General features: G+C 43.0%; 1 protein-coding gene across 1 annotated transcript in view; it reads right to left on the bottom strand.

The window, feature by feature from the left end:
* Positions 1-1,026: 1,026 nt before the first annotated feature.
* CALCR (calcitonin receptor) overlaps positions 1,027-12,697 on the bottom strand; it is a 301,302-nt gene continuing 289,631 nt past the window's right edge. The window contains exon 14 of the mRNA XM_066584763.1: positions 1,027-6,034. Within this exon, the coding sequence (XP_066440860.1) occupies positions 5,813-6,034 (222 nt within the window). The 3' untranslated portion in view covers positions 1,027-5,812. The remainder of the gene's footprint in view (positions 6,035-12,697) is intronic.

Here is a 12,697-nt window from a genome sequence, read left to right as displayed (position 1 = left end):
ACAGGATGTAACTCAGGATCAGTACAGGATAAGTAATGTAATGTATGTACACAGTGACCCCACCAGCAGAATAGTGAGTGCAGCTCTGCAGTGTAATACAGGATGTAACTCAGGATCAGTACAGGATAAGTAATGTATGTACACAGTGACCCCACCAGCAGAATAGTGAGTGCAGCTCTGGAGTATAATACAGGATGTAACTCAGGATCATTACAGGATAAGTAATGTAATGTATGTACACAGTGACTCCACCAGCAGAATAGTGAGTGCAGCTCTGCAGTATAATACAGAATGCAACTCAAGATCAGTACAGGATAAGTAATGTAATGTATGTACACAGTGACTCCACCTGCCGTATATGGAGTGCAGATCTGCTGTATAATACAGGATGTAACTTAGGATCAGTACAGGATAAGTAATGTAATGTATTTACATAGTGACTCCACCAGCAGAATATTGAGTGCAGCTCTGGAATATAATACAGGATGCAACTCAGGATCAGTACAGGATAAGTAATGTAATGTATGTACACAGTGACTCCACCAGCAGAATAGTAAGTGCAACTCTGGAGTATAATACAGGATGTAACTCAGGATCAGTACAGGATAAGTAATGTAATGTGTGTACACAGTGACTCCTCCAGCAGAATAGTGAGTACAGCTCTGGAGTATAATACAGGATGTAACTCAGGATCAGTACAAGATAAGTAATGTAATGTATGTACACAGTGACTCCACCAGTAGAATAGTGAGTGCAGCTCTGGAGTATAATACAGGATGTAACTCAGGATCAGTACAGGATAAGTAATGTAATGTATGTACACAGTGACTCCACCAGCAGAATAGTGAGTGCAGCTCTGGAGTATAATACAGGATGTAACTCAGGATCAGTACAGGATAAGTAATGTAATGTATGTACACGGTGAGTCAACTTTATATAACTTGTACTATTGCGATAACTGATGACCCTTGTATGTTACTATTGCATCCTAATTCATAAATGTTTAATAACATCTTAGCCCTTGAACAGTATACAATTAGCAGGAACACAGATGATGAATTTGTACTGTATGAATACTGGAATATATTTGCTGATGATATAAATTAAACCGTACTACAGTATGTTAGAGAAATAGGTGCAGATGAAATGTCGGATGTAATATAGTCAAATCTACAAATAGCTTGTATATTATATTGAATATAATCTTTATATATTATCTTTAGAGCACATTGTGAATGTTCCTTTCCTCTTTATAACATTTATAGACTTCATAAAAATACTAACCCTTTCTTTCTTTACTTTTTGCTACAAAATAACCTAAATCTGTTCAAAAAGCTGCTGCGTATCCCTTCAACTGATAGAAAATGTCTAGAAATAGATTTAGAGCAAAAGACCAATCTTGAAAATATCTTCGACTCTTTCATATCCTCACCCATTCATTTACATGATTATTTAATGACAGTTTCTGTATTCACAGATTTTTCTATAATTAACGTCCGAAATTCATGTCCGTTTGCAAACTCCTCATTTTGGTTTATATTGAGGACAGGAGCCATGAGTGTTTGACAGCTGACGTTAAAGAGTAAAGCTAAACTACAGAGGAGTACACCAAAATAATGGGGCCCTTTGAAATACTCAAGAAGGGCCCGACTCCCCAGTCAGAGATCCAGCAAATGTACAGGGTGGTCCACTGAAAATATCCCACCACTACCCTGCTATGAAAGCTGTTCAAAAGAAAATCTGTCTTTATTGTCCATAATAACCAATCACAGTGCAACTTTAATTTCTTATACTACTGAGGTAAAATGAAAGCTTCTCTGATTGGTTGCTATGGGCAACAAGGACAGTTTTTCTTTTAGATGGCTTTCAAAAAAGCACATATAGAATGGGAAGAATTGGGCTAAGCAGCACATGTAAAAAAAAGTTGGGTATACTGATAGATCATAGACTGAACATGAGTCAACAGTGTGATGTAGCAGCAAAAAAGGCAACACAATTCTGGGATGTATTAAGAGAAGCACGTGAGGTAATTATCCCACTCTAATGGCATTAGACACGGTCAGACACAGGCTGCAAATTCCATACATAGACATGCTGTGGTAAACTATTCTCCTATGCTCATGAGCGAAAATCAACTGCGATTTTCGGCTCGTGGGGGAGAATCGCTGCATGTTCTATTCTGTGCGGAAAATCGCGTGGACGGCTTCCATTGTATTGCGAGAATCTGCATCACCATCCAGCACCGGCGTGTCATGCTCTGCACTCCGGCGCGCATGCGAGACACTCGAGCACGGACCCCGAGAGGTGAGTATAGGGTTTCTGAGGGAAAGAAAACCGGGTCTGATTCCGCTGCGATATTTCGCAGGCGAATGTGACCCGGCTGTGCGCATGAGGCCTTAGTTAGACCTCATTTGGAATACTGTGTCCAGTTCTGGGCACCCCAATTTAAAAATACACAGACAAACTGGAGCAAGTTCAGAGAAGCGTTACCAAGATGGTGAGCGGTCTGCAAATCAGGTCCTATGAGGAACGGTTAAAAGATCTGGGAATGTTTCTTTTTCAAAAAACAAGGCTAAGAGGAGACTTAACAGCTGTCTACAAATATCTGAGGGACTGTCACACTGCAGAGGGATCAGCCCTATTCTCATTTGTGCAAGGAAAGACTAGAAGCAATGGGATGAAACTGAAAGTGAGGGTGATCAATGAGTGGAACAGGTTACCACGGGAGGTGGGGAGTTCTCCTTCAATGGAAGTGTTCAAACAGAGGCTGGACAAATATCTGTCTGGGATGATTTAGTGAATCCTGCACTGAGCAGGGGGTTGGACCCGATGACCCTGGAGGTCCCTTTTAACTCTACCATTTTATGAGTCATAAGAGTGTGGTGGGGGGGGGGGGGGTACCTTTCTGTGGTCCACCCTGTACTATTTTTTTTTTTTAGTATATTTACTATATCTCAACTAACTTTGGAAAAACACCTCCACCAACAGGTAAGAAATAAAAGAAAAATCGTATAAAGGTAAAAATAAAGTACATTCAGTGGCGTCCATTGCTTTCAACAAGATCAATAATCTGGAAATAGGAAGGTATTTATCATTGGGGGAATTTTTGATGCCAGTTTTCTGGTTTACTGTTCTTCCCTCTTCCAGTTCAAAGATGCGAAAGGTTTTTCAAATGTTGCACAATGTTGTATACAAAGTGACTCCACATCTTTAACTCTGTCTAGAGGTGTGGAGTCACTTCGTACACCACCCAGCTACTGCAGTGAGAGTGCGACAGATTTAGCAACTTTTTAAAAAATCATGTAATAAATGTATCTAAAAACCTCAGTTCCGACCCTGAAATTGAGATCTTCCCGCACGTGATAGGATCGCAAGTGTTTCCCATTGACTCCATTGGAAAACATCGTATCGCACTCGCATGCACTTCGCACGGCATGCGAGTGCCACGCAATGGCTTTTAAGGTCCAATTAAAAACAATAGGCAAAGCATTCCGACGGAACACCCAAAAATGGAACATGCTGTGATTTATTTTCCTTGCAGCGCTGAAAAAGTGGCTAATGTAAATAAATCCATTTAAAAGAATTCTGCCCCCATGCCTTAAACTAAGACTTAGTTCTTAGTATAATGGCTTTCTCTTGACCTCAACACCCCAACGGTATCGGTCCGAGTGTCTCGACTTATATTACGCCTGCCCATGTGAATACATCTGGCATATTTTTAGACTCTTTTGTCTAACTTTATACCACCTATTAGATGTTTTAGTTGTTGCCAGCTTTTGTGCCAAAATTTTGTTGCATGATGTTTCATTTAGACCGGGCCCTTTGCAATGAAGTCATGCCCCCTTTCTGCAAAACCACACCTCTTTAGGACATGGGGAAAAAAAGGGTGTAAAAGTGTCTAAAACAAATGATAAATGTGGTGCGAAGTGCGTAAGACAATTTTCTGGTGCAATTTGAACCAGAAAACTGGTGCATTTTCAATAGTAGATCTGCCCCTATGTGCCTATATCTTCACCTGTCTTCCCAGATATTTCGGATGATCTCTAAGAGCTCAATTTTTTTAGACACAGAGCTCTAAATTACATCCATTACTTCACACCGTCATAAAGGTACATGATATAACTACGAGGGGCATTCATTAAAGATTTCCCCTGACCCACTTCCTGTAGACTGACAGCAACGAAACTTGGCACAATTATGAGTCCTTCTCTACATAGGTGCCACCTACAAACAGACAGGACATGTTTTATCCCTTCACCTCCTTTTTCAATGCTCTATTTTGAGCCCAAACGCATTGTATCCTTGAGGCCTGTGTTTTCTGTCATCACCAATAAATTAGATTACCATTTCCTGAGGCCTGCTTCCTTTTGTATAAGGCTATCCAGGATTTCTAGAGGGGAGTTTGTATCCGGCTGGGTATTCTCCCCTCTCCTGCATGAGTATCCTCTGATCCTCTGGACTTATTCTGGTCTGAGAGCATTTGGGCTGTCTTTTAACTGTTTTTACCCCCACCATCGTGATGGGGGGTGTATTTTCTTTCCTATATGCGGCTCTCCATTGATGTGGATAACACGAGGATTTGAGAAGATCCTCTCAGGAAGTAGATTGTGTCTTTTTCTACTCCAAGGCCCTGTCCTCACCACTTACTGCTCAATGGGCACATAAGCTATAGAGACTTATATGATGACAGATGTGCGGTATCAGCATCCTGTGATAAATAGAAGTGGGTCAGGGGAAATCTTTAATGAACACCCCTCATACATTGAGCTTATAAAATACAGATTACTAGAAAGCTCCAAATCATTAATATCTGAAAAATGGATCTCTGAACCCTAGAAAAATATATTAATGAAAATGATTGTCTGGGTTAAGGGAAACCCCTGTCAACTGGTCCGCCATACATTGAAATAACAGCAGTTACGCACCTCTCCCTTATTGGTCCATCCGGTCTATATACAGGCAGTTGTGATTGTAAACCTGCTGCAGCAGTCAATGACCGCTATCAGCCATGATCGCTGAGCGCTGTCATTGGCTGATGCCACTTATTGGATACCGGATCAGCCTGCTAAGTGACATCACAGGGAGACTGGAGCCAGTGGCAGAGGGTCAAGGTGGGAAAGGGAACAGGGAGTAATTGCTGATTTCTTATTTCAATGCATGGGGGGCCCATTGGCAGATGTCATTTCTATAGTTGATCTCATAGACATTACTTAAAGAAGCTTATGGGAACGTACCACATTTAGTTTACCCCAGGAGGTCATATCCAACCACGACCACCATTTCCAGATTATAAAGCTTAATGGCAAGCATGGTGCCACCTACTGTAATACCAACGTCAAGTTCATCAAAATTGTGCTCTTGTGAAAGAAACAAATGAGCAGATCTAAGTTTTGTGTCTACTAATATCCTAAGACTAATGAGATGTGTTTCATAGATAAACACAGAAATCTGCAGCCAAAAGTCCGTTTTATACAATGATGAAAGGATATCCTATTAGGAGGGCCACAAATATACACGGTTTTATCATTTGGCTTCAGAAGACCTTGCCCTTCATGATGCATTGTGGAAATATCTCAGTCAACGTGATTCTGTCCATGATCACATGATAGAAGTTCCACATTCCCTGAATTAGCAGAAGCACATTAGACAAAAACTAGTCATCTCCTTCAGTCCTGCAAGGCAGGACCTAAGTAAGTGGACTGGGTGAGCCTCAGAGGTCACTTAGTCTTCTTGTCAACACTTCTGTCGAAGGCTTAATTTCCATTGAGAACTTGAGCTCATGGTTTTAAAACTTCCTTAGTCTGGTGGAGAATCAGGCGTATGTATCCCCGGAGTTGAGTGCTGTAATCTCAGAGTCATCTCCATACTTTCCATTTAAATGTTCACTGTTGGACTCATGAGGGTACAAATATATAGGGACCTCTGTTATGGATGTTGCTGTGTAGGAAGTAGAACGCATAGAACAATGTTCTCGTCTTCTCTGCCCCCACTGAGTTTTATATTGCATCCATTGTCTTTTCAGTGCACCTTGCACCTAGGAGAAAATAAAAAGATGTAGACATAGTTATTTAGCTTGAAATTTCTATCCCGATTCATTCCATAATATATCTTAAAGAAGTTCTCCTACTTCCAGCTGTTATGCTGCAGGAAGAAGACGGATCCGTATATTGCACAGGTTGATATTGCAGACTGAGTCCCATTCATTTCAGTAAGATTCAGCCTGCAGTACCAACCCATGCCACTGCATAACGTATGGAGCCGTCTGCTTCCTGCAGCAAAACAACTAGAAGTGGGACAACCCAATTAAAAGCTGCCAAAGTGTTATTTTTCTTTTGCAAAGCTCCAGATCCCATAGAGTTACATGACAACAGTCTCAGCCACCACTGGAGGATCTTATTACCTTAAAGGGGTATTGCTAGTAGAGATGAGCGAGCACACTCGGATAAAGCAGTTACTCGAGTGAGCATTGCTCTTCTTGAGTAACTGCTTACTGGTCCGAGCAGGCTCGTGGGGGGGGGGGGGCAGGGGGTAGCCGGGGGGGTGGGTGAAGAGAGAGATCTCTCTCACTCTCTCCCCTGCTACGCCCTGCTCACCCCGCCCCCTTCCTGAGCAGGCTGCTTTATCCGAGTGTGCTCGCTCAACTCTTATTGCTATGTAAGCCAAATATGGAATACAGCTAATTACGAGGTGGCTGTGAGTATGGATACAGCCAAACTCGGCTGCCCTACGTGGTTTAAGCTACTCCCATAGAAATTTATGCGAGTTATACAAACAGCGTAGCTCAGTGAAGTACTGTACACTGTCTCACCAGATCCCAGTATAGCTTGCTGTTCTGCGCTGTCTGTACATGCGTGGGGTCCCATACATTGGACAGCACGTAGATGGAATGCCCGTGTGCTGCCCAATCCAAGTTGTACCCGAGAGTCTTGTGCACTACTTTTTTATAGTCCATGTGCAAGCAGCCTAACAGACACTTAGAGCCCAGAATCTTTGTATTTCTCTGCATATGGCCTATAGAGCACAGAAGCTGCAGTTCCACTATTGATTTTTTTGCAATTTACTTTTATGGTGTTCACAATGTGGTACAAATTACATCCATGCAAAATGTAAATAGTTTATATTTTTCTACTTTTGTACTATAAAAATGTTTCATTTTTGGAGGGGGTGAGGGGAACAAAAAACAACTATGCTCGTCTTGCTTATTCAACTTTTTTGTGCAGCTTACTGTGTGGGATAAGCTACACGTGCATTTTATAGTGTAAGTCGCTGCAGTTGGGGGTTCTACCAATTAAGTATCTTATTTGTTTCTAATGGGTGCATTTACAGGTGCGATTTCTGTCTTGGTGCGTTGCAAGAGAAAAATTGCAGCATGTCTTATTTTTGGGTGATTCTGTGGCAGAATTGCCCATTCTTTATTTTGGAAGCACAAAATAAAAAAAAATCATATCACATGCAAGTTTGATGCGTTTTTGCTCCCATATAGAATAACGTTTTTGACACGAGTGCAATGCGATTTTCTCACAAAACACATCACACGCTCAGAAAAATCGCGGGTTTGCAAGTGTAATATATGTCCAAGCAGAGGCGTAACTTGAAGCTCCCGGGCCCCCATGCAAAGCTTGTAACAGAGCCCCCAATTATAATGCTTAACTCATAGTACTGGGCTCCCTATATGGAGGAGAGAGGCCTTACGGGCCCCCTAAGGCTCCTGGGCCCGGGTGCAACCGCATCCCCTGTATCCTCTATAGTTACGCCCCTGTGTCCAAGGTTCTCGGGCCGATCATGCCCGTGTAAATACACCCTTATGGTGCTGCGTGGGAATTACAGTCTACCACCTCTATAAATGTACAGTGAGAAGTTGGAAGGTTTAACACAGCGAGGACCGTGTTATGCAACAGATCAGGATAAGTTGAAGAGTGAATATAAATGTAAGACTATTCGCTTGGAAAGAGGAAATAAATGCCAGCATTGCATACAAAATAGGAAAACACTGGGCAAAACTGACACGGAAAAAGATTCAAGGATATTAGAGTCTAGTCAACTGAACTGCAGCAATCAGTGTCAAGCAGCTTCTGTCAAAGCAAATAAGATTGTGGCATGCATCAAAGTGGGCATAGATGCAAAAGATGACAATATTTCAATCACAGTTAAGCAGTTCTACTAGTTTATAGGTCACTAGTCAGACCTCTCATGGAATATGGTATACAGATTTGGGCACCAGTGTACAACAAAGACAGAGTTGGAGCAAGTTCAGTGCGAGCAGCCAAAGTAATAAATAAAAAAGGCATGCTGCACTACCCAAGACCGGGGCTCATTCATTTGTAAATATGAGACTGCTGAGGAGAATTTAATGATTATACACTCACATGCCAAAAGTGATGGGATAGCAGTATGGGAATTGATTATGAAGTGGAGTTACCTCAGGTGACGGCTTGGAAGCGTCTACACCTATATAAGTTGTGAGGTCTTACTTTGTGAATGAGATTGCACACTAGGATGATGGCAGGGTGATGTGAATTATCGTAGTTTGAATGAAGTATGGTAGTGGGTGTCAAACGGATGGGACATTCCATTTCCGAAGTTTTGCGGACATTTAACATTCCTCGATCTACAGTATTATTTGTGCCCCAGTGTATTACGTCATAAGAGGCATAAAAACCCAGTAGACAGTGCAGTGGCCATCCACGGGTGCTGAATGTTCGCAACCAAGGTAGCCTGGCTAGAATTATCCATGTGAACAGACAAGCAACTCCTGCAGAAATCATATCTACATCCAATGCATGAGGTCCCACATGCACATCCAGCAGGTCAGTGCAGTATTCTTTAGCTTCCATGAAATATGGGAGCAGAAGAACATCTACAATGCCACCACGGCACTGAATACAGTGCATCACCTCGGCTCGTAAGGTTGCTAACTGGACCATAGAGGACTGGCAACGTGTCGTGGTCCATTGTGTGGTGAAGACCTCATGAAGCCATTAACCCCAGTTGTCAATAAGGCACTGTGTAGGCTACTGGTGCTTCCATACTTTTGCGGGGTGTGTTCACATGGCATGGGTTGGGTCCACCTAAACACGTCATTGACCAGTGCCTGCTGCATTACACTGCTTGGTGACCATTTGCAGTCCTTCATGAACTTCATATGCACTCACAATGATGGGATATTCCAGCAGAATAGTGCAGCATACTATCAAGCCCAAGTTGTCCAGAATTGGTTTGACGAGCATTCTGGAGAGTTCCTATGAATTATGTGGCTGCACATTCACCAGACATGAGCCCACTCAGACATTTATGGGATGTGGCGGAGAGGTCCATTCATACGTGAGATCCTGCATCTACAAATACCACTAAGTTGTGGGTTGCTATCCAGATGGCATGGTCAACATTCCTCCAGTCACCTTCTGTCCACTTGTAGAACTGATACCACGTTGAATTGCTGGCTATAGGGGGTCCTACATGATATTAGTTCTTGTTCCATGATATTTGGCACGTCAGTGTATATAAATATATCTAATATCAATATAAGGTAGTAGCCACTATGTTCATAGGAGAGTTTCTACATCCAATATAGGAGAGAGTTCTTTAAGATCAGAGCAGCGGGGCTGTGGTACTCTATGCCACATAGTATTGTGTTGGGTCAACCCTTTTGAAGGGGTTGAGCCAAGATGGCATCGCAAATGGCATCCCCTGTTTATAAGCCCTATTGGAGCATAAGAATGTCATATAGCAGGGTGTCCTGTCCAGGACCCCCTCTATATCCCAGAAAAGAGAGCCGCTCAGTAAGAGAGACTTCCGTCCTGACAGACCTTCTGCAGTCCTGTTATTACGGGACAGCAAACCATATGAATGGCCATCCTATAATACTACATTTTCCCTGCAGTGGTCTCTACATGGGAAATGCCAGGCTGGCCATGGCTGAGCCCCCCCAAAATAAACTTTTTTGTCAGGGGTTTTGAGATCTCATTGGCATGAGCCCCTCCTTCTCAAAGTCATTGTACATCTTGGCACAATCCCTTTAATGATTAGCATTTACTGATCTCAATACAACGTTGCTTAAAATCCCTATATCCTCAATGTTACCAGCTAGATCTTTGCTGTAGATAATATGACTGACTGAAGTGAATTCACAATGTAACAATATTAACGCACTTTCGTTCCATTATTCATTCGTTTTCCGCCACAGACAGCAGTTGGTGATGGAATTTTGTTTCTTTAAATATTACATTCTTAGTAAAAGGCCGCAAGTTATTAATACGCAACCAAAGGTGAAGAAAAGATCGTGACACCCAGTCTATAATTTTGCATGGAAATACCGAAAAACAGGGCTGATGCTGTCTTTTTTTCTATGGTAATTGAAGTCAGTCTGATCCTGGAAGAAACGCAGAAAATGACTAATGCTGTGCTAAAATGCCATAATACTGCAGAGAAGCTCTAACCATGCTACTTTTTTTGCTGCCTTTGAATTTATTTAAGGAAGGTATAATAGTAAAGTAATAGTAAGACCCATATTGTGCTGTGCATTAACACTTTGCAATCCAATTTTGGATTCAGGGTTTCCAAAGAAGTTTTCTCTTTCTGCCATTGTACAACAGCACCATCTGCTGGCTAGAGCCAGTACTGCAGTATGGGGCATGCTGGAGAGGCCCCCCCGACAACAGAGCGGCCAAAAATATACAGTAAGAATACCCCGCCGGACGTATTCCGACATCGGAGCTATACAGCCTTCAATCAGAATGTCTTTAGACGTCAGACAGTGGATTGGAAAGGGTTAAGACTGCCCGCAGGCTAGTAGCACTTTAAAAGGACTGCAGCCCCAGCCCTTGCCCACCATAGCATATCCACAATAAGGACACTGGACCACCATGTACTCTTTGGTAAGTGCTACTCTTTAGCACTTAAAGGGAGCCTGTCTTCATGTTTGAGGCCCCATAGAGCGATATTTCATATTCACCGGGCGCTACGTTCCTGTGTGGCATCCCCTCGCACACATAATGTGTCTGACTTTTTTCAGCCCGCTGTGCGCACATGCTCTCCTATTCATTTCACATTATGCCTGAGGAAGGACCATGAGAAGTCCGATAGCTGGCTATAATATGATGTATTTTTGTTAGCCATAATAAGGTATCTACTAGAGATGAGCGAGTATACTCGCTAAGGGCAATTGCTCGAGCGAGCATTGCCCTTAGCGAGTACCTGCTCGCTCGAGACAAAAGGTCTGGGTGCCGTGCGGGGGAGCAGTGAGTAGTGGCAGTCAGCAGGGGGGAGCGGGGGGGGGGGGGGGGGGAGAGGGGGAGAGAGAGATCTCCCCTCCGTTCCTCCCCGCTCTCCCCCCGCAGCTCCCTGCCCACTGCCGGCACCCGAACCTTTTGTCTCGAGCGGGCAGGTACTCGCTAAGGGCAATGCTCGCTTGAGCAATTGCCCTTAGCGAGTATGCTCGCTCATCACTAGTATCTACAAGATTACTTGGTTCCTCTTGCTGAGAACAATCACATTTTTCTCTATGGGAGAGCATATTCATAGAGCTGAGGAGAGTCATGTTGTGTTTGAGTCCCATAATGCAGTTTATGGGGTTCAAACTTGATGACACCCCATATGGTGGGCAACAAGATGGGTGTGGTGTCAGCCTATTAGCCAGGTAACTGGGTTGAACCACTAGAGGAAAGGTCCAGAGGTCCAAACTGCACTGAGGCTCTTTTTTAAGAGTTAGGCACTTGACACACCCTACGATTAGACCTACTGTATAGATCGGGACTAAAGAAGCAGAGTTGGACTTGGGTGCCAAGAGCCCACCAGTAAAATTCATTCTGGGGCCCGTTGTACAGCAAATGCAAATATAACCTGATCCCTGTTCACAAATTCCTTGCTGCTACATTTTCCATATATTTCAATAGGAAGGTGGTTGCATTTTTGTGTGGCCCTGTTTCTAGTCCAGACCTACGAAGAAGGGTCCAAGAGGACAGGAGCCACTTTTACTTAGCAGTTCTCTGTTCTGGGTCATAGAAGGGGGTCCAAGAGGACAGGAGCTACTTTTACTAAGCGGTTTTCTGTTTTGGGTGACAGAAGGAAGTCTTGAGCAGGGACCCCACTCTGTGACATTCATATACCCTAGTAGGGCATATGAACAGGGGTTATGATCGTCGTGGCACAATCCCTTAAAGACTCCAAGCAAAAGTACAACTATCAGCATACCCTGACAACTATATGTCGTTTTGTACCAGCTGGAAAGTTGCAGCTTGGGTCTTACCATGTTACAATGTAAGCTGATATTGGCAGGACTGTCATTAAGACTCTTGCTAGGGTGTACTCCCACATTGCAGTCCTATTATGGGTTTGTATAGTGAAACATGGCAGGAGTGTAATTTCATTGCAGTTTTGAGTAAATCATATGATATGATTGCAACATGTGAATACACCCCTAATGTTACGTTTCATATTTTGCCCCATAATTGTACTTATTTGTATAATGATTTCACCCATACTTTGTTCCACTTGGCACAATGCATTGGAAGATGATGCAAATCATTTTAGGTATATTATAGTACACGCTCCTTTGTGCAGTCTTGGAATCTCCGGCCACTGATCTAGAATGACTAATGTGAATGTCAGCCAGGACGGTGTTAGATAATGATCCCATCATTTGTCAGTTTTTTTCCGTTAACTAGAATCATAATCTGTGTGCTTCACTGGCCTCAGCATG

This window comes from Eleutherodactylus coqui, chromosome 12 (assembly GCF_035609145.1).
Source record: "Eleutherodactylus coqui strain aEleCoq1 chromosome 12, aEleCoq1.hap1, whole genome shotgun sequence".
Lineage (NCBI taxonomy): Eukaryota > Metazoa > Chordata > Amphibia > Anura > Eleutherodactylidae > Eleutherodactylus > Eleutherodactylus coqui.
The sequence above is the reverse complement of the archived record's forward strand: the minus strand, read 5'-3'. Positions and strand labels throughout refer to the sequence as shown.